This window comes from Podarcis cretensis, assembly GCF_951804945.1.
Source record: "Podarcis cretensis genome assembly, chromosome: 11".
Classification (NCBI taxonomy): domain Eukaryota; kingdom Metazoa; phylum Chordata; class Lepidosauria; order Squamata; family Lacertidae; genus Podarcis; species Podarcis cretensis.
Window position 1 is genome coordinate 45,567,568 of NC_137180.1, and position 21,802 is coordinate 45,589,369.

The 21,802-nt window shown below is 42.2% G+C and overlaps 1 protein-coding gene across 1 annotated transcript in view; it reads left to right on the forward strand.

Moving 5' to 3' along the window:
• Positions 1-21,802, forward strand: part of HCN1 (hyperpolarization activated cyclic nucleotide gated potassium channel 1) — a 190,020-nt gene that overhangs the window by 117,886 nt on the left and 50,332 nt on the right. The window contains exon 4 of the mRNA XM_079994786.1: positions 15,840-16,058. Coding sequence (XP_079850912.1) covers positions 15,840-16,058 — 219 coding nt within the window. The remainder of the gene's footprint in view (positions 1-15,839; positions 16,059-21,802) is intronic.

Sequence of the window (21,802 nt, forward strand, 5' to 3'; positions counted from 1 at the left end):
TTAGTCAGAATCTCCTTTCTTGTAACTTGAAGCCATCAGTTCAAGTCCTACCCCCCAGAGCGGGGGGAAACAATCTGGGTCCCTCTTCCATGTGACAGCCCTTGTTGTTGGCTCATTTTATTTTATGAATCACCTTCCATGTGAGTCTGAAGGTGATGTACATAAAAACGGATAAAAATAGCTTTTAAGATCAGAAAATGAAAGCTAAGTCCCAAAACAATACAGAGTAAACACCTAAGGCAGAAACCATTTCAGCATGTTTTTTTAAAAAATATATTAATTTATGACTCTCCTTCCACATGAGTATCAAGGTGTTTTACATAAAAACAAGTAAAAGCTGCTTTATAAGCAAGCAGCACAAAAATGACAACTGAAGAGAGGTGTTTATGCTATATTGTTTTAAAAAATAACAGACTTTCCCCCTCATCTAGAAAAGCTTTTGAAAACAAAAAGGCATTCAATTGTTTCCAGAAATCAAAAACACTGGGTCTTTATAGTATCTCAGCAGAGATGCTGTTCCAGAACACTGGAAGTCCTGCTGTGAGCTACTAAGGAGTGGACTTCTGACATTTTAGAGAACGGCTTCGGCCCAGTATACCTGAATGAGCATCTCCACCCCCATTGTTGAGCCCAGACACTGAGGTCCTCCTCCTCCTTCTGGTGGTTCCCTCACCGTGAGAAGCAAAGTTACAGGGAACCAGGCAGAAGGCCTTTTCGGTAGTGGCGCCCACCCCGTGGAACACCCTCCCTTCAGATGTAAAGGAGATAAAGAACTACACAACTTTTAGAAGACACCTGAATAGATATGTTGTAAGTTGCCCACAGTGGCTGGAGAAACCCAGCCAGATGGGTGAGGTATAAATAATAATTAATTAATTAATTAATTAAAAGAAGCAACTATCCTGCAGAACACAGTGGCCAACCGGTCATGTAAAGAGTAAGGTAGTCTCTCATGTAACTTGATCCCAAGCTGTGAATAGCCTTGGATATTAGTGCTAAAACCTTGAACTTGGCCCAGTAGCAGATTGGCAGGTACCATTGACAAGATGTTACATGCTGGCAGATTGCCCCCACCAGCTTAGCTTAGTTGCCACTTTTGACGCTAGCTACATCCTCCATACAGCCTTGAGGTTACCAAGGGGCATGCACACTTGTTGATCAGTTCTGTTGGTACATCATGACATTTGAAAACAGAGCTGTGCAAAAATGCCTGCTTGAAATTCTTTATCCTATTTGTGGGGAAAGAGACAGGACCATTTTACTTTTATTTGCCAAGGAGGAGAGGAGATTATCTTAAAGTTTCTGGAGGGAGGAGCTCATCGTTAGCAATGGTAGTAACATAGCTTTTCTATTTGTTTCAAAGTTGTACGTACATGTGGCAGCCTAACCACCATTTTGTGTCCTCCACAATGCCCAGGACCTAGCCTAGTTCCAAGGCATTATGTGTTGGCAGCAGAATTGTTGTTAACATGCACAAAAATGATGGGGAATATGTGGATAAAATGCTGTAAAGGGAGCTACTTTTTCGTGGGGTGTGTGTGTGAAATAAAAATTAAAAAACCCTCAAATGTTTTCTCTGGGAAAATGTCTCATGAGACTTTTTTTCTTCGCATTACATTTCCAACAGACTCTAGAGCTGAGCCCAGCTAAATTATAGATTGGATATTTAATTGCATAATCAGCCCTCCTGATGATGGTGATCATTATAGCAACAACAACTACTACTACAACATATAAGGCACCTTTGTTCACAGACCTTTGTGAATGGAATACATTACATTGTTAAACTGCATTGACCTGCATGTAACCCTCATGGTGAAGGGCCGGCCATAAATGTCTAGAAATCAATCAATAACAGCCAAAAACTAGTTGTATTATTAGTTTACCCAAATTGCCCCAAGGCAACTCTTCCCACCCATTATTATTTTTAGAAGAAGAAGAAGAAGAAGAAGAAGAAGAAGAAGAAGAAGAAGAAGAAGAAGTGTTATGAGTAAAAATAGATAGTTTTCTGCACCTGCATGTTTTCATCTGCTAGTTGTTGGTTTTTTCCTCTATTTTGGAATATTGTTCCTGATGTCTCACTGTGACAATGCCAGTCTCACAACAGCCAAGTGACTGTAGACATCCAGAAACATCTTTAATGATAAATGGCATGTTTGCTGACGCTTCACAAGTGCAGCTTTCCTGACAAAATAGTGACATATCTTCAAAAATGTAATTACTCTAATAAAAAGTAGGTCACCGAGTTGCTGACTGGCACGTCTTGGCAATCTTTGTGCAGCTGCTTTTGTGGCTTCCGCTCCGCATAGATTGGAAACTAAAAAGTGCATATTTCCTGCTGAACTGCTGAAGAAACCAAGTGCCTGAACCAAAGGAACAAAAGCACTGCCAAACCAGCTAGTCTGAATGAAAGGAGCAGATTTTGTATTGTGTTCAATAAAGAGCCACAGAAAAGACAGCAGAAGTAGGCACAGCTCAGCTACCTTTGAAACTGCATAAGAACTAGGAGTCTAACCTTCAGTTTGCAACTCCAAGCAGACTTGTGTGAAAGGCCAAGGAAACAACTGGGACTTATTTCCATTGAATGGCCCTGTTTGCATGTAATGCTAAGCCAAACCAAACCATGGACTAGCACAAGTCAGAAAGCATGTGGATTCCTGGAAGGGAGAGTGCTGCTACTTTTCTGATCACTCTGGTGCTGTGTTACACTTAGCTAAACCATGGTTTGGCTTAGTATGTCATCTGAACTCAAGCTTGTGATTTAGCTCTCCCCAGATAAACTAGGAGCTGCAACCACGGTTTGACTTCATGCTACATGCAGATGCCGGCAATGTCTACAAGGCAGAAAAATCCCCAACATTCAAGCAAATCTCTGCACTTGTGACTTTGACTCCTATCTTCAGTTCTCCTGCTCCAATGGCCAGAGCTGCTGGGCGTTCAGCAACAACTGGAGAGCCGTAGGTTCTGCACACCTGATACAGAACAATTGGCTGCATATCTACAAAATGTGAGGGCAGTTATTTCAAATGTTCTCCATGCCCTACACAATCATCACTTCATTACTCCTGCACATTGGTAAAACAACATGCAAACGGTATCTTGATACAACAACAACAACAACAACAACAACAACAAAATTTATTATTTGTACCCCGCCCATCTGGCTGGGTTTCCCCAGCCACTCTGGGTGGCTTCCAACAGAACACTAAAAACAGAATACTGTATTTTTCTGTGTATAAGACTATTTTTTAATGTGGTCATCTTATACACGAGTAATGCAGAGAGGGGACGGGTGATTGGTGACAGCCGCAAGCAGGAGATTGTCAGCGGCAATTGGGCAGGTGATTGGTGGCTGTGGGAAGGTCTGCTGACAATTGGCTGCTGCTGCGACAATTGGGAGGGCCATTGGTGGCAGCTGGCGGCAAGTGGGCAGATGATAGGTGGCTTCGGTGAAGCATGCAGTTGGCATTGTGGGTCAGGCAGGTGATTTCCCCCCCCCCAAAAAAAAGCTCAACAACCCTGGGCAATTCCCCCCCCCAAAAAAGTTCAACAACTCTGGGCAATCCCCCCCCCATTTCCTTAATTTGGCATCCCTCAAAATAGGGGTCGTCTTATACACGGGGGGTGTTATACTTGGACAAATATTGTACTTTACAACTATATATTAAGGCTGTGCAGTAAATGCCATATCGTTGAATTGTTCAACGAAGCAATATACTGGTGAACAAAAGGTGGGGACTTAACAGCTTCCCAGGGGGTATCTCAGCTGAACCAATACTTTACAGATACTTTGCAGATAATATGCAGGCACTGGTGTCTCCAGCTTTGTTTGCTGTCTCCTTTCTCCCTCCTAACTGAAATGAAGATAAGCCCTTGCACAAACCAGCAAACTTTTTCAGCTTCACTGGTATATTTCCATTTAGAGCTCAGCTAATTATGCAGAGCCTGCTAACAATCCAGGAGGGAAACCCCCCCCCCCCCCCAAATGGCTGGCTGGACAACCATAGATCCAGCTGCAAAGTAAACAAAGAGCATAACAAAGAACTGGAAAGCTCTTCTATCTTTCTTTCCTCACCCTCACCCCACCAGTGAAAAAAAAGTGTGGGGAAGAGTTTCCATTTTCATTTTCTGGTGGTGTTTATGTTGTTGGTTCCCCCTAAATAGCTTTCCTCCATATGAAAAAGGAAGGGTTTTTTTATTATTTAAAGGAGACTATCTTTTTGCTTGCTATGTGAGAATGATGAGGAGGGTGCCGTGGTACACCTGCAGCAGCAGAACCAGGCAACTTCATCTGCTCCAGCTGCAATGAAACATGTCTCTCTCATATCAGTCTCTACAGCCACAGCAGGCACTGTAACTCTCCAACAGTTTATAATAATAATAATAATAATAATATTTTTTTATTTATACCCCGCCCTCCCCAGCCAAGGCCGGGCTCAGAGCGGCTTACAAACAATAATAAAAACAAGAAGAATGATTACAACTTAAAAACAAAAATTGAGGGAAACATAAAATTTTTGGAGATTAGATTAAATTAACTGAACAAGATTTAAGAATATAAATAAGATGATAAATTGCTGGAAAAAATTTACAATGATGTAAGTGGGAGTGGGAGACGTGAGGGAGTCCAAAGAAGTTCTGAAAAATGTGTTATGATACATGTTATATTGTTTATTATTTTTGCATTTTGTATTTTAAAAAAATCTCAATAAATATTTATAAAAAAAACAAACAAAAATAAAATACAACATTAAAATAATGGAACATTAAAATATTAAAATGTAGCCTCATCGCAGGAGGAGAAGGAAAAGAAAAGAGAGAGAGAGAGAGAGAGAGAGAGAGAGAGAGGGAGGGAATCAAATTGGCTCCAAGCCAAAGGCCAGGCAGAACAACTCTGTCTTACAGGCCCTGCGGAAAGAAATCAGATCCTGCAGGGCCCTGGTCTCATGAGGCAGAGCGTTCCACCAGGCTGGAGCCAGAGTTGAAAAGGCCCTGGCTCTGGTTGAAGCCAATCTAACTTCCTTAGGGCCCGGGACCACTAGGGTGTTGCTATTTATGGACCTTGAGGCTCTCCGTGGGGCATACCGGGAGAGGCGGTCCCGTAGGTACAAGGGTCCTAGGCCGTGAAGGGCTTTAAAGGTCAAAAACAGCAACTTAAATCTGACCCTGTACTCCACCGGGAGCCAGTGCAGCTTGAAAAGCACTGGGTGAATATGCTCCCATGGCAGAGACCCCGTGAGGAGCCTCGCTACAGCATTCTGTACCCGCTGGAGTTTCTGGGACAGCTTCAAGGGCAGCCCCGCATAGAGCGAATTACAGTAGTCAAGCCTGGAGATGACCGTCGCATGGATCACTGTGGCCAAGTCGGGGCGGGAAAGGTAAGGGACCAACTGCTTGATGCGGCGAAGGTGGAAAAATGTTGCCTTGGCTGTTGCTGTAACCTGCGCCTCCATGGAAAGGGAGGCGTCAAGGATTACACCCAAACTCTTAACAGAAGGCAATGGCACTAATTGGGCCCCCGCAAGAGAAGGGAGTTGGTCCCTCATCCCCATGCCATCCCGACCTAGCCATAGGACCTCTGTCTTCGAAGGATTTAGTTTCAATCGGCTCCCACGAAACCATCCAGCCACAGCTTCCAAGCATCTGGTCAGTGTGTTCGGGGTCGAGTCGGTGTGGCCATCCATCAGCAGATAGAGCTGAGTGTCATCAGCATATTGGTGACAGCCCAGCCCAAAGCTCCAGATAATCTGGGCAAGGGGGCGCATAAAGATGTTAAAAAGCATCAGGGAGAGAATTGCGCCCTGCGGCACTCCACACACCAAGGAGTGGCCCGACGACATTTCCCTCCCTAGTGCCACCCTCTGTCCCCGACCAGAAATAAAAGAGCACAACCAGTTACGGGCTATGCCCTGTATCCCCACGTCTGCGAGGCGGTGGTCCAGAAGATCATGATCGACCATGTCAAAGGCTGCTGACAAATCTAAAAGGATCAGCAGTCCTGACCCGCCTCGATCCAGTTGTCTACGGAGATCATCTGTTAGGGCAACCAGAGCCGTCTCCGTCCCAAAACCAGGACGGAAACCGGACTGAAATGGATCTAATGCCGATGTTTCCTCCAGAAACCTACCAAGCTGTTCAGCAACCGCTCTCTCAATTACCTTACCCAGGTATGGAAGATTTGAAACTGGGCGGTAATTGGATAGGTCTAAGGGATCTAATGAAGTTTTTTTTAAGAGTGGACACACCACTGCTTCCTTCAGTTCCCCTGGGAATGTCCCCGTGTCAAGGGACAAATTGATAATTTCAACCAGGGGGGTCCGCACAACATCTGGACACTCCCTAATTAGCCAAGACGGGCACGGATCGAGGAGGCAGGAGGTGGGCCTACCAACTTGGAGGAATCTATCCACATCAGTAGGGAGTATCCGATCGAAATGGTCCAACACTGGACCTGAAGTCAGTCGAGGGGCCTCCAGTTCAGTCACTGTATCTAAATTGGCAGGGAGGTCACGGCGGAGCAACAGGACTTTCTCCGCAAAAAAACTCGCGAATGCCTCACAGCTGTGGGTCGAATTTGTGCTTAAATTTGGTTGTCCTCCTAAGGACGTTATTGACCTAATTATTCTAAAAAGTTGTGCCGGGCGAGAGCTAGCGGATGCAATGGAAGCTGCAAAGTAAGATTTCTTAGCAGCTTTCATAGCCGTCTCATAGGCTTTCATAAGCGTCCTATAAGATGTTCTTGAGGCTCCATCACGAGTCCGTCGCCATACTCGCTCTAGCCGTCTGAGATCCCGCTTCATTTTCCGGAGCTCCTAAGTAAACCAAGGGGCCCGGTTTCGACGGGGTCGCAGAGGGCGCTTAGGCGCGATCTCATCAATGGCTGCCAAGTGCCAGTTATTCCAGTCCTCAACAAGGTCATCTAATGAGTCGCCAGGAGGAGCAGGGTTCCGCAAGGCTTGTCGGAATCTATCAGGATCCATCAGTTTTCGCGGACGAGCCCAAATAGGTTCGCCACCCGAGTCGAGTTTGACTTCACTTTAGAGACAGACGGATGCCAACCACATCATGATTGATGTTTGCTGTATTTTATTAACACACACATGCAAATTATCAATTATCAGAGAACTGAGAGAACAAAAATGTGTGGCAAACTCAGCATGCCCAATGCTCTGTGAACATTCAGTGAATACCGCTGAATACCATGGAGATTTCATTTCAAAAACAAAACCAGCTAATGTGGATCTCCAAAATGCAGGTGGAGATTTGAAGCAGGAGAATTTTAGAAGCAGCCCTATTTATCTCGCACATTTTAGGAGTTTATGTTAAAGAAATATCTAATCTTTTTGAAGTATACCTGGTTCCAGATCACGTACCTGTGATTCTGGAGGTCAGCTATGAATTTGAAGTGTATGTAATGGGAATAGCACCAATCAGTTCAGAGGAAAAAGGCTTCCATCACCAGAACCTTTTTATATGGAAGTACTGTAGGTGGTTTTGGAGACAATGCTTATCCCAGTGATTCTTGCACCGGAGTTAATGTTAGCAAGATTGTTTTGCTTTGTGAAATAGAGTTGTGTGCAAATGGCAGAGAAACTGGCACAACTTTGCTGAAATTTCCCAGAGAGAGCAGATACTGTCCAACAGTTTCTCAGGGTTGGGGCACTCGCTTGCAGTAGCTTAGCTTCACCACACACAATCTCTTTTTCTGTTGCTGTTGGCAGCCTGACCCCACAAACATGAGGGCCATTGAATTTAATGGGCTTACTCCCAGATAATGGCTATAGCACTGCTGTCAATGAGAGGAAGTCGAGTCCCTCGAATGCATTTTTCTCTTTCTCTGGGTAAAAGAGGCAGAATGATGGCTATAAAGAGAATAAACTGGCATTTTATGTACCTTCTAAGTTTCCATATATGCTCTGCTTTTCTTCTTTCTTTAGTGATGGCTAAATAGCTCCCTGTAGAGAAATGCATCAACATATGTATCTCAGGATCCTACTTTTGCCACAGTTATGTTAGTTATCTAACGCATGGGACTGGGATGTAAGAACTCATTTTGCAGAACTCTATTCCTGTGCAAGTCTCCTTGAAATGAATAGAGGCTTTGCAGAAACAACATCATGATGAATTGTTCCTTAGATTGTAGGCCCGGGAGTTGTAGGTAGAACGCAGGTTTAGCAATTCTCCCAAGGCCTTGCAACAGCAGAATGCCATTTTAAATACAAAGAACACACAGTTCCTGAAACCAAAGAGAGTAACTTACTGGTCTTGTTTGCACGTAGCACTAAGCCAAATACAGTGGCTTAGCAAGAGCAAGCACGTATTTCGGTACTCAAAAAGAAATTTACAGCTGCTTTACTCCTCCTCCAGTCTTCCTGTTGCCACTTTCTGGAGCTAAGCCACGGTTTGGCTTAGTATTCCATGCAAACCTAAACTTGTGGTTTGTTTTCCCCCAGACAAACCATGAGCAGTAAACCTGGAACAAATCTGGCTTGTTGGGAGTGATACAAACCACAAGTCCAGGTTCACCCATGACACTAAGCCAAACCGTGGCTTAGTTTTTGGTAGAGTGATGACAGCAATACTGGAGGAGGAGGAAAACGAGCTGTGATTTTCCTTGTCGGTACCCACATGCTTGCTTAATCTTACTAAACCATAGTTTGGCTTAGCATAGCGTGTGAACCAGGCCACTAACTGCAACTGAAATGACGCATAAACACAGAAGCATAGGTACAACGGGTGCTTGCTTTAGGAATGAGATTGAATCATAGAATTGTAGAGTTGGAAGCCACCCTGAGGATAATGTAGTCCAGCCCCCTGCAATGCAGCTGTCCATTATGGGGATCAAACCTGCAACCTTGGTGTTATCAGCCCCATTCTCTAACCAGCTGAGCTATTCAGGCTGTGTGAATTTTTCCTGGAGATTTTCCAACCTATGATAGGGCATTCCATTTGTAGTCCCTAGAGATCTTTGTCTGGAATCCATTTTATTGTCCTTTTTTTTTTTTATTTCCCTGCGATTTTGAGGGGCAATTTTAATCATGCTGATTTTTATTTATTTATTTATCACTGCCTATATAGTTTTGTGGCTTTTACCTTTTTGTTTTACTTATTTATTTACATGCTATCTGTTTTATTCTATTTAAAAAAAAACTGCCATAGGAATATGCTTGAAGAGCAGTATTAAATACTTAGAATAAACATTCCCTACCTTGTTTTCTTGCCCCCAATTTTTGCTTCCTGTGAAATGGCAGAATTAAGCAACAACATTAACATCTTTACATTTTTAGAACTCCCAATGTAGTTTTCCTTTAAAGAAGACTAGCAGGTGGATTCTATATTTGCGCTGCAGAGTAATTTTGTAGATCATCCTGTAATCAGAACACCATGGCTTGGTGCTCAGATGTGAATAGATATGCTATGTTTCCGTTCAGAAAGGTGTTTGAAATGATTGCTAAGCATTTCTGCATTTTCTAGCGGCATTGCCATTATGCTATTTACACTGTGACAGGGGACCCTTTTTCTACCAGGGGGGCACTTTCCTTTCCAGGCAACTTTGTAAGGGCCACATGTTAGTAGTGAGCAGGGCCAGAGTCAAATGTGAGCGGAGCAACAAATGTAAATTTGCCTGTGTATAGTAGACTAGTTTCTAAGGATCCCTCTCTCTCCTCCAACTGGGCAAGAAAGAGGCATTATCAGAATTCAAGGAGACAATCCAAGCAGGTGAAAAACATTCAGGGTGCAAAGCAGTGAAGGGAGTAGCCTGGAGAGAGTTTCAAGAGGGGACTAGAGGGCTGCATTTGGCCCCAGACCTGAGGTTCCCCAAAAGAGCATCTGTGTTGCAGTATGTGTAATTACTGTAGAATTTCTTAAGGACTGGCTCTGAGATATATAAATGATGCAAAGTTGATATTGGGCCAAGCTATTCTGTAGCCTATAATTTGAAGGGGGGAGGAGATGTATTCTTCTTCTTTGTATCCAAGTAAGATTGTCTTCCATAAACACGGTTTTAACAATAAGTCCATAAGTAACTGTGGAGGCCAATTCTGGATCCACACCCATGGAAACACCAGCAAAGTCCACCATGCTGCCCACAGACAGAAGTAACCAGTGAACTCAGGTCAACAAGGAAACAAACAACTGAATCAACATGCGCACACAGTGCACACAATTATTTCAGAAAATTGCCTTTCCATGAGTCCCAGTAGCACAGGCAGCCATGACCCCACCACTGCTAATCTCCAGCCATCTCTGCAGGCAGGGGAGGGCCATTGCTCAGTGATAGAGCACGTGCATTGCATGCAGGTCTTAATTTTAATTCCTGGCATCTTGCAAGTACGGCTGGGAATGTCCCCTGCCTGAAACCCTGGCGAGCCACTGCCAGCCAGAGTAGATAATACTGAACTAGATGGACAAAGAGTCTGAGTTGGTGTAAGGCAATTTCCTTTGTCCCAGGGGTCCATCTCCTCTTGAGCTGCTCATAACTAGAGTAAAACACACCAAGGAAAGGAAAGCGAGTACCCACTTCACAGCACCCATGCAGGACCAAATAGAGGACAGGTACACACACAGTCCTCCCTGAGAAAGTGGTTCAGGACCCACGAAGGCAGGGAACAACTCTTTTTGCCAATCAGCCAATGCTAACAGTCAGGACATACAACAAGGTGAATGGCTACATTTAAAACATATAGCAGATAGGATCACAGCATGCATAAAAACACCAAGGCTCGGGTTTAACATGCTTCCATCTTGGCTAATTTCACACAAAAAAACCAATTTGAGAATATAAGATTGCCCCTGTGTTCCTCTGATCCACTGGCTTGAGCATAGATGTTTACATTCAGCATCTTACTGCTGTGAATTCCTGGGGCATGGAAATGTAAATTTCCATAAAGACTGTTTCTGCACACGAGGTGCTTTTATACTTGGTGGTTTCCACATTGTATACTGAGTATTTCTGCAAAATGTATTGTTTTCTGTGGAAAGTATGCATCAGCTGAGGGATGTCCCCCACCCCCACAGTTTTTTTGTAAACAGCTTCCATTGCCTTGGAGGTTCCATTTGCACTTCTTAGAGAGAGAACATGCTGTGGAATAGCTAGTCAGGTTTATATCACTTCACTCCTTCAACTGTCTGTCTCCAAGACTTGTTACTATATAAAACTTCGGAATCATCTGTTTTTATTTTCTTATCAGATCACCACTGTTACCAAGTCAAAACTTGGCTTGGCCATAATCTTTCAGCAGTAGTCTGTTGTATAATGTCTCAGTTACTAATGACGCTCTGTTTTCAATATTTTAATTAACAAAAGAGGACAAGGAAGGAGAAGCAAGCTAACTTTCTAACAAGTCACAGAGACATTCCGAGAGAAGGATTTTAATTCCAAGAGGAGAAAAAATTCTACAGATATAAGGGACTTCATTTTCTTAATTTACTAAAGAGAAGAATTCTAGACTGAGGCTGTGCATGTTACCATTTGCGCTATATCCAGAAACCCACTAGTGTTTCTTTTAAAGCTGTGACCACACGTTAGCCACCATCTATATCTATTCTGTACTTTCTTGAGAAATACTACTGCCGAACCAGCTTCAGTTCAAAGGAAAACCCAGTATTCCTTAAAATGTTGCTTTGCTAATGAATATTGCAAATCCTTCTGTGAAAAAAGAATGAGGCTGCTGCGTTCAGAGCAAAAACAAAATTCAAAGCATTTGTGCTCAAAATATCACTGGAAACAGCCAATAATTTATTTTCCCTTTTGCTGCAAAGCAGAAGCATCTGCTTTGGGGCAATAATTCTGCAAACCCGCACCACCAGGCTGTGACAGCTGGAACTAGCCTGCCGTAACAAGAGAAGGAAAGCCCCATTTAGGCAATAACCTTCAAGCTTCAAAATTTCTGAATCAATTTATATCCGAATGTGGGTGTATGGATGAGTGATGATAAGCCTCGCCTAAGGGACGAAGCTGCTGTGTGGCAACAGAGCTGATTTGCTTGACGAGAGAATATCCCAGGAATAACTTCATCAAAACTTGAAAACAACATTAAACAACAGATGGTTACCTGAGATGGTGGCTGCCTTGTAGTTTTGAGAATGGCGAATGCACATTTCTACCTGTGACGATGAATCAATCATCCATCCTCAGGCTAGAATGAGTGCATGCCTTGCCATCTGTCCTGGTAAAAAAATAAAAATAAAAGGTATCAGAGGGTGAGGCTGTGGATTAAAGAACAATTGAAGAACAACATCAGAGGTCACGAGACATTTTAGGCCAGTGGACACATTTGGAATCCCCAGCTGGCATGGGCAATGGTGAGGACAGATGGAAATTGTAGTTGTCAACATCCAAAGAGCATCAGGTTTGGGAAGGCTGGCTAATATGGAGCGCAGTTGGTAGAGCTCCAGGTTGTGGGTTCGAGCCCCATGTTGGGCAAAAGATACCTGCATTGCAGGGGGTTGGACTAAATGACTCTCGTGGTCCCTTACAGCTCTACAGTTCTATCATTCTATGAAGGGTAAAGCTACATATATTAAAGGTAAAGGTAAAGGGACCCCTGACCATTAAGTCCAGTCGTGACTGACTCTGGGATTGCGGCGCTCATCTTGCTTTATTGGCTGAGGGAGCCGCTGTTTATGGACACATTTGGAATTTTAAGAAGGTGTTGTGGGCACCAGTACCAAATGTCTGCCTGCCTGGCTCTCTCTGTGTAATATCAGAAAATGTTTGCTGTGGGGGTGTCACAATGGTTGCCACATGAAATAGGACTTACAAGATGGTACAGGGATATCCTATCCACTCCCAAGTCAGCCATCCCATCAATGAGGGAAGAGGCACCTATGTCAGCCGCTGCTGTGTTCGCCCATCTGTTCAGAACAGGCCTGGCATCCAATGAAATGAGAGCACGTTCAGGGAATGCTGAAAAGGTGAAGCCACTGGAAACAGGAACTGAGCAGGAAGAGTAAACCGTCTCTTCCGTACTGTGGATTTTTGAGGGAGCATTTACACAGATCTTTCACGGGCAGCATATGAGGTAGTGGCGGTCACATGGGCACCTGCAGGTGCCACATTAGTGACCCTAATCTATGTGAAAGATGTGCATTGCCTTTGGAGATGAAAGACGTGGCCAAAGAGGTGCTTTTCAGCCATTCCAGTCCTCCTGGCCTCCACTTGCTCTTCTCCCTTCCCCGTTTAACCATGTCCTTTTGCATGGTGGGATGGGAAAGGGCACTTAGGTGCCATACATATCATACACCAATGTTTATGATGAATACTGAAGGGGGGGGGATGAATTCTACTTTCTCTCAGGCTGTGGTCAGCAACCTAGAGGTCTCTTGATCAGAAATGTAGGTCTCCCTCAGTGTTGAGTTTGCACCTGTATTTAATAAATTATTATTATTATTATTATTATTATTATTATTATTATTATTACTACTACTACTACTACATACTATTATTATGCCATTGAGCTGCCTTGTTTCCATGCAAGGAGGGTTGAAGGAAGCCCACTTCCCTGAACTTAGAAACCTAGCATGCCAGGAAGAAACATTCAGTTTATTCTTCTCAGTGACATACCCAGTGACTTTTTTCAAACAGGATTATTTTGTTCCAGGAAAACGTTCACACATGCAATCGCCTGCCTGCAGCCTTAAAGTGGCACAGTATAGGAAAATGACAGTGTCGCTTTAGCTGATAATATACTGCTTATTGTAAAAAGAACGTATTTTCAACAGAACAAGTCAGTTACAACTAATTGAGTCGCACGGCTTGCTCTGTTAGTCACTGAAATCTTCTGCATGCCTTTTCAGAAGTAAGCTCCACTGAGTTAGTGGATATTGGATTGCAGCTTAGCTTCATTCTGGTTATCTTTTGCTGTGTGGGACCTCTGTGTGGGAGGCAGTATTCCTTGATTAAGCAGCATAGAAAAGACCCTTAAACACAGAAGATGCACTGTATTTAAACACTGATTACTAAGGAAGACCTATAAATTAAGGCTTAGACTTGGTAGACTAATTGCAAATAATCAGCGACCGGTGCTTTTTACAAACGTGAAGATTTCCTGACATCCTCAAGCTTTATTACATAATCAATCCTTGGATAAACAGCTTTCGTATTTGCCACAATTACTGTCTTTAATAGGTTATTTCCCCCCTCAAATTAATGTTATTCTATTTATATCAGTTAAAATGGATTACTACTAAGCTGAAGCCAGTGATAAACTCGATGTCAAATAAGAAATTAAATGCCCCCTTTCCAAGGTAGATGGCATGCTTCCTCCAGCTCCTCTGAGGAGCAGAAGAGATTTTAAAACAAAACAAAAAAAGCTGCATTTTTGTAGGAGTTTTTGGCAGGAAGGAGGCTAACAATATAACAGAATAGCCCTGTTTTAAAAGTCGATGTGGAAATAAAAGATTTACAGTTTGGATTACGTGTTTCTAAACACATCTGCTTTGGACCAAAGTGTACGGGGGCTGGGGTGTGTGTGTGTATTCACCTGAATCATAGAAAACCCACACTTACCTAAACTTCAGTCCATATATCCTTTGCACAACATGGTGGAAATCCATGCATGATCTCTGACTGAGTAAATTACAAGAAGGTCATCTCCTATCCTGTGCTTCAGCAATCTGAGGCATGGGTGACTCTGGGTTGCTGCATTTAGACTCTGCACACAGTGCTAAACAGATATTCTCTGCTATCTGCTCTTGCAGCCAATTCCCTGCTCAGAGGAGGAAGAAGGGAGGGCTGGGGAGTCAGTTCACCCCTCCCTCTTTAGCCATGTAATCAGCACTGTCAGAGGTTTGCAACATATTACTTATTGCCAGCCTTCCCCATCCTGGTGCCCTCCAGATGTTTTTGAGTACAGCTTCCATCATCCCCAGCTGGCATGGGCAACGGTGAGGACAGATGGAAATTGTAGTTGTCAACATCCAAAGAGCATCAGGTTTGGGAAGGCTGGCTAATGGGGAGCTCAGTTGGTAGAGCTCCAGGTTGTGGGTTCAAGCCCCACGTTGGGCAAAAGATTCCTGCATTGCAGGGGGTTGGACTAAATGACTCTCATGGTCCCTTCCAGCTCTACAGGTCTATCATTCTATGAAGGGTAAAGCTATATTAAAGGTAAAGGTAAAGGGACCCCTGACCATTAGGTCCAGTCGTGACCAACTCTGGGGTTGTGGCGCTCATCTCACTTTATTGGCTGAGGGAGCCGGTGTACAGCTTCCGGGTCATGTGGCCAGCATGACTAAGCCGCTTCTGGTGAACCAGAGCAGTGCATGGAAACGCTGTTTACATTCCCGCCGGAGCGGTACATATTCATCTACTTGCACTTTGACGTGCTTTCGAACTGCTAGGTTGGCAGGAGCAGGGACTGAGCAACGGGAGCTCACCCCGTCACGGGGATTTGAACCGCCGACCTTCTGATTGGCAAGTCCTAGGCTTAACCCACAGCGCCACCCGCGTCCCTTAAAGCTATATTACTAGTTATCAAAATAGTACCTATTTATTTATTTATTTATTTATTTATTTATTTATTTATTTTAAATACATTGATCCCAAGGCCTTGAATGTCTTCTTTTCTTTCCCTTTCACCCAGTGAGCTTAAGAATACAATATTGGTAAGGAAATCCAATGTGTGAAACAGTTTTCTGTGCGATTGTATCGATATCTGACATCCTCGAAGGCATTATTGTGACGATGTAGTGATAATGAATATCCCTTTAAACATTTCTGAGTTATGTATTACAAGGATCCTCCTTCAAGATAAGTTGTCTTCTTCTGACATAGGCTCAGATTCCTTTGTTGCCCTAGCTGACTCAAGCCCTTTCTCTGTTACCTTTCTCTGTTGCAGAATGATTCCTGGGGGAAACAATACTCATATGCTCTCTTCAAAGCCATGAGCCACATGCTTTGCATTGGTTATGGAGCCAGAGCCCCTGTCAGTATGTCGGATCTCTGGATAACCATGCTGAGTATGATTGTGGGCGCCACCTGCTACGCCATGTTTGTGGGTCATGCAACAGCCCTGATTCAGTCTTTGGATTCATCACGGCGTCAGTACCAAGAGAAGGTAATTTGCTCTGAAATACGACTTTTGTTTTCAAAGCCTCTAGTTATCAAGTTGTGTTAAATCTTGTGGGGTGGAGTTTTCACAGAATCTGTTCAGATAAGGAGAAGAGAGAGAAATGATAGATAATTGCCTGGTTCACATGTAACACTAATCCATGGTTTGTTGACCAAACCATGAGCTAACCACAAGTAGACTGCAGCTTATTTCTCCAAAGCTTGGATTATTTTCTAACTGCTGCCACCTCCCATGTTTGTAACTTGGGGAACTGCTGAGGTGAAATAGCCAAACAAACTATGGTTAAGGAAATTTGCACCAAGCCATAGTTAAAACAAACTAAGGTTCATAAGCCAATGACAAATCATGGCTTCAGATCATGGCTTGTTGACAGGAAACAAAATATAGTTAAACCAGCAGGTAGGGTTTGGATGATCAAACAGCCGTAGCTGAATAAACCATGGCTAAAAGTTATGTGCAAACCAAGAGGATAAAGCCCCAGAGAATTTGCTGGGGCAGGGAGGATAATACCATCTGTGAGAATTTCTTAGTATTCATAATCAAGTATTGTACATTCCAAATGCTTATTAAACCCATCCTGTGACACATAAGAAGAAGTTCTTGAACTTCATGTGCAGCTTCCTACTGAAATTATCTGTGTGATTTGATCCTGTTGTCCTGTCATATACTACATTGTGACAAACAGTGTATATGTGTATAAGTATCAGAAAAATGTAATTTCCTTCCTTAAGAATGTCACCCTCTGTAGATTAAAAGGAGCAAAACAGCCGCCAACGATTATACCTGCAATTTATTTTGCTTTAGTGTCAGTTATACAGTAGCAAATACTTATAAACAGAGGGAATAAATGTGGGCAAAACACGAGCTTTAAAGAATAAAGTGTTTATAATACATTGCAAGGAGATTCTGTGGGGTGGGGATTGAGGCAACAGATACTGTTTGACCAACAAGGCTGCAGGAAATTCAATGAGGGAATGAACTGAAAATAGGAAGGTAATATAAAACTTTCTGTTAACAAAAGGCTCAGTTGATCTAAATGGGGAGGGAACAGAAGAACCTAAAGCAGTAGGCATTTTGATCAGCAGTAGATGAAACCTGATCATGGTATCTTCATTGGGAGAGGGATGCAGTAATGAGGGTTTGTGAAGACAGAGGGTTGATGTAGAATTGTCAATGGCAGGTGGTTGAGTTGGATGTTGGCATTCAAAGTAAATATCTGAACAAAGGAGAAGATGCTAGAGCTGAATCAAGCTTGGAGACCAGATTCGTGCTTTGTTATATCACATTTAGACTGCTGCATTGTTCCCCGTCCCATGAAGCGTGTCTAGATCCATGGTTCCCAACGTGGGGCACACACCCTACAGGGGGTCAATTTGATTTTTAAGAGGGGCAATTTAATAATGAGTTAGACCAAGTTAATGGCATTTTAGGCTTCCTCCACGTGAACAGGAGTTCACTTTTTGAATAATAAGAATTATATATCATGGGGGGGGGGGCATCAGGATTTTAGAGATGCTTAGGTGGGGCATGGCCAAAAAAAGGTTGGGAACCACTAGTTTAGATGCTTCATTTGATACAAAATACAGCTGCTCAACTACTAGGCAGCATCAGGATTATATTACTCCAATATTGAAAGAACTGTGCTAGTTGCCAGTGTTTCCTCGACTCCGTTCGATATGTTAGTTTAGGATACTGCTACCTGTAAGACACCCTCTTGATGGTGTGCATGAAAGAATTTTCTCCTGTGTGCCTCCCAGCTTGTGGAATATGCTCCTTTCAGAGCTACCTTTGGTCCCTGCCCTCTCTGTTTTAGAAAAGTTAACAAGACACATTTTTATGTGGCCTTTTAAACGTTTTAGTAGTGTTGCTGTTTGAAACGTTTTCTGTTGCTTGTAATGTTTATATTATGTTTTTGATTTTGATTTGATAATTTTCAGAAATGTGATGTTTCTATAAATACTATAGTACAAATGATTTGTGGCTAAAATCATGGATTTTAGAATGCTTGTATTGGGTGATTCTTTAAATTTTAATACTCATCAGCTGTTACTTAAAAGATTACGACTTGACAATATATATGTGAGTTCATAGTGTAGTGCAAAAGAAAATGTAAATTTGTAGAAACATTTATTTAGAGTAAACTGTACTAAATACTGGCTTTCCCGACTTTGTATGGAAGCTGAATTAATACCCTTATGTTCAAACTCAGGTAGCATTTAACAATTACATTTTTTGTACAAGAGCAAGTAAACCATTAAATTAAATTTTCATTGGCCTGTTTCACTCACATAAACAAAGGAAACACTGAATTAAATGGTTATTTATTTTTCTTTGTCATGAATAAATATTCCCCCCACCCCAGAATTTTGAAAATCCTGTAATATTTTGGTTTCCACAAGTCAACCCTTGGTGGCCACTTGGTGGAAAGTTATTATATATAAATTAAAACATATGTAAATCATTAGGCAATTAAGATTTATGTTTGAAATCACCCTTATGCTTTTTGAAGGTCTTTGAGAGCCAGGAGTTCATATTAGGTTTCTCCATACATTCCCTCTGTGATATCTGGCACTGAGAAATGGAAGACTCTTGCTATTAAGATCTGATAGGGCAGACTACCTCTACCATGTCCATTGATTGCAAATCCAGAATTACATAATGCATAGTCTGCCTGCAGAGGTTGCCCTTTTATTTGTGCATATTTTGGCTGGGTTATCTTAAGACGTTATCTATTTTGAGTCTCTTGGGATCTACCGTTCAGACAGAAAAACTAAATATTAAAGTTGAAATGATAGACAGAAGCCAACACCTGTTTCTTTGGCTCTAGTACTGCTCTTTTTGTTTCACCCTGTGTCCCTTGCGGGCCTGAAAACTGAATGCACTGAATGATACTGAGTGAGTATCATGCAAGCCTCTGATAAGGATTATTCTCTTTCTCTTGCAAAGAGGATAAATGGCTGTTTCAAAGACTAGGTTTCTTTGCTGCCTGTTCTGTCACCACATTTCTGCATGTTAAAAATAGGCTTATTTTCCTGTAAACATTTATTTGACTAAAGGAGGATATAAAATCCATCAGGAGAATTATCAGTATTTCTGTGATAAAAGGGTGCTGGGATTCTTTTATATCTGGATGCATTTTTCTTGTCTTGAAATCCAGATAATTTCAAAATGTACTAAGGAAGAGTGCCGCTGTTGTTTTTCTGGTCTTGTTTCTGTCATTATATTTTAGCGCTTGTATTTCATGCCACATAATAGATTTCGACTTTGACAGATACTTGAGCAAACTGATAGTAATAATCACTTTGGTGCCACCTGCTTTAGGGAAATAATCCATCAGCTGCATTTAGTATTCAACTTATGTAGGGTAGCTTGCATGATGCAAATGTTAGAATTGCTGAACGGCTTCAACCAACAAAATCCACCTGCCCCAGATTTTGATGGCTGTTTTCAGGACCCTTCTGTTCCCAACCTCTGATATTTCAGTAATTTGAAACCACTGAACTTTTCAAAATTAGATGGTTTCAAATAGTTTGCAGAATGGACAAAAGGCTGGAAGCTGTTCAGAATTTGCAGGAGACAAAAGCAGATTAAAGGACAATGGCTGACAACTCAAATGGCCACTGGACTAGAGCATGCTGAACAAAGGAGCAGTGGGCCACAGAAACATGCCTGCACACACACACACACACACACACACACACACACACACCATGAAGAGTGCCCACCCCTTTTCCACCAACATTCCTCCATACCATCTCCCTTCCCCTGGTTTTTCAGATTCTTTTCATAGACAGCTCCAAACAGCCAGAATTCTTGGCAGACTCATGATAGCCTTAGTTTGTTGGAGTGAGCAAGTGACTTCTGCTATGCTTGTGGTATTCTTGTAGAAGATCATTGGTTCTTTTTTCATCCCCAATATTCTCTGTATATTCGTTGCAGTTCTCCAAATAACACTCCCAAAATATGTTATAGACATTTAATACAAATAAAATACACATGCCATGTATAAATATAGTTGTTTTTCTCCTGGATTCTACCTGTTCTAGAGATGACAAATAGCACAATCCTTTCCCCACACCGTTTTCTTTGTCATGGGAATTTACCTGTAAAATGTCCTTTCAGCTTGAGTTATGCAGTCGTTTTCTCACAGTATTCCACAGGAAAATGCACAGTAAGCTCATTGCGAAGACACCAGCTTTTTCATAGCAAAATTAAATCAGTTCTGTGGGAAAGAAGTTAGACGGGGAATCTAACTTTGTGTCTGTGCTTGAATCTGCTGCCTTTTACTGAGAGATTCCTCATGAAAGAAGCCCAAGGTTGCAATCCTGCAGATCTATGTGTGCACAGCCTGCTCTAGTACACATTACAAGCTTTTAAAAAACCATGTTTCAGGCTGCTGAGATTGGAGGTGTTTGTGACAAGGATGGCCTATCATCTCCACCTGATAGCTCAGTTGGTATAGCATGAGACTTGTAATCTTACGGTTGTGGGTTTGAGCCCCACATTGGAAAAAAGATTCCTGCATTGCAAGGTGTCGGACTAGATGACCCTTCTGGGACCTTCAACTCTATGATTCTATGATTCTATGATGTTGGTCCCAAAAGAATTAAGGGGAGAGCAATACAAAGTGATTAAGAGTTTAGAACCAATTTCCAGCTCTTATAGAGGGAAACAAAGCAATTGGGGGCATATCATCGGTCATTTATCTTTAATGGAAAGTTTATTCTTCTTATTCTTCTTATATTCCACCTTTCCTCCAAGGAGCTCAAGGTGGCATACATGATTCTCCCTGTTCCCAAATTTATTCTCACAACAACCCTGTAAGGTAGGTTACACTGAGAGGCAGTGACAAGCCCAAGGTCACCAAGTTAGCTACATGGTTGAGTGTGGATTTGAACCATGGTCTCTCAGGTCTTGGTCCAGTCCTCTAACCACTATACAATGCTGTCTCAAAGTTCCCCCTAAATCAGTGAGACTACATGCTGAAAACTCGGTAGCCCAGTGTGTGAACAACTCTATTTTTTTAAAAAATAATAATAATATTTATTACTTTTTTAAAAAGGAAAAGGAGACAAAAGAGAAAAGGGGGGGGGAGAGAACAAGAACAAGAAAAAATAAAACAATACAATACAAAATATAAACCATACAAAACACAACCTCAACACATAAGCAAAATAAAACAAAAACAATTTAAAAACATACATCATACCTTTTCCATATTCTAACTTTCATTCCCTTATATCATCAACCTCCTCTCACCTCCCTCTTTGTATTCCACTTCCATTAATTGTTTTAGCAATTCCTTTCCATCTTTCTCCATTTTCTATCATATAAATGTCTTAACATATTTTTAATCTTATTTCCATTAAAATTAGTATACTTATTTAAGCTTAACTCCTTATAGCATTTCTACTAAGGCCATAAAAAATTCATTCCAACACTTTCCTGTCACTCATTAATTTTACAATATTTCTATATATAAATTTTAAATCTTCCAATCTTCTTCCACCATCTCCTCTCCCCGGTCTCAGGCTCTGCCAGACACTTCCGTCCACTCCATATAGTCCATCAACCTGGAGATCTTATGTCCGAGGCTCTTAACTCTTTTCCACATCCCTTCTGCAGTTCTTCTTCATATTCTTTGATGCTAAAGAGCAGATCTCGAGGAAACTCCAATCCAACGACACCTCCACTCCCTCTCGACAGGTCAGCCAAATTTCCACAATTAG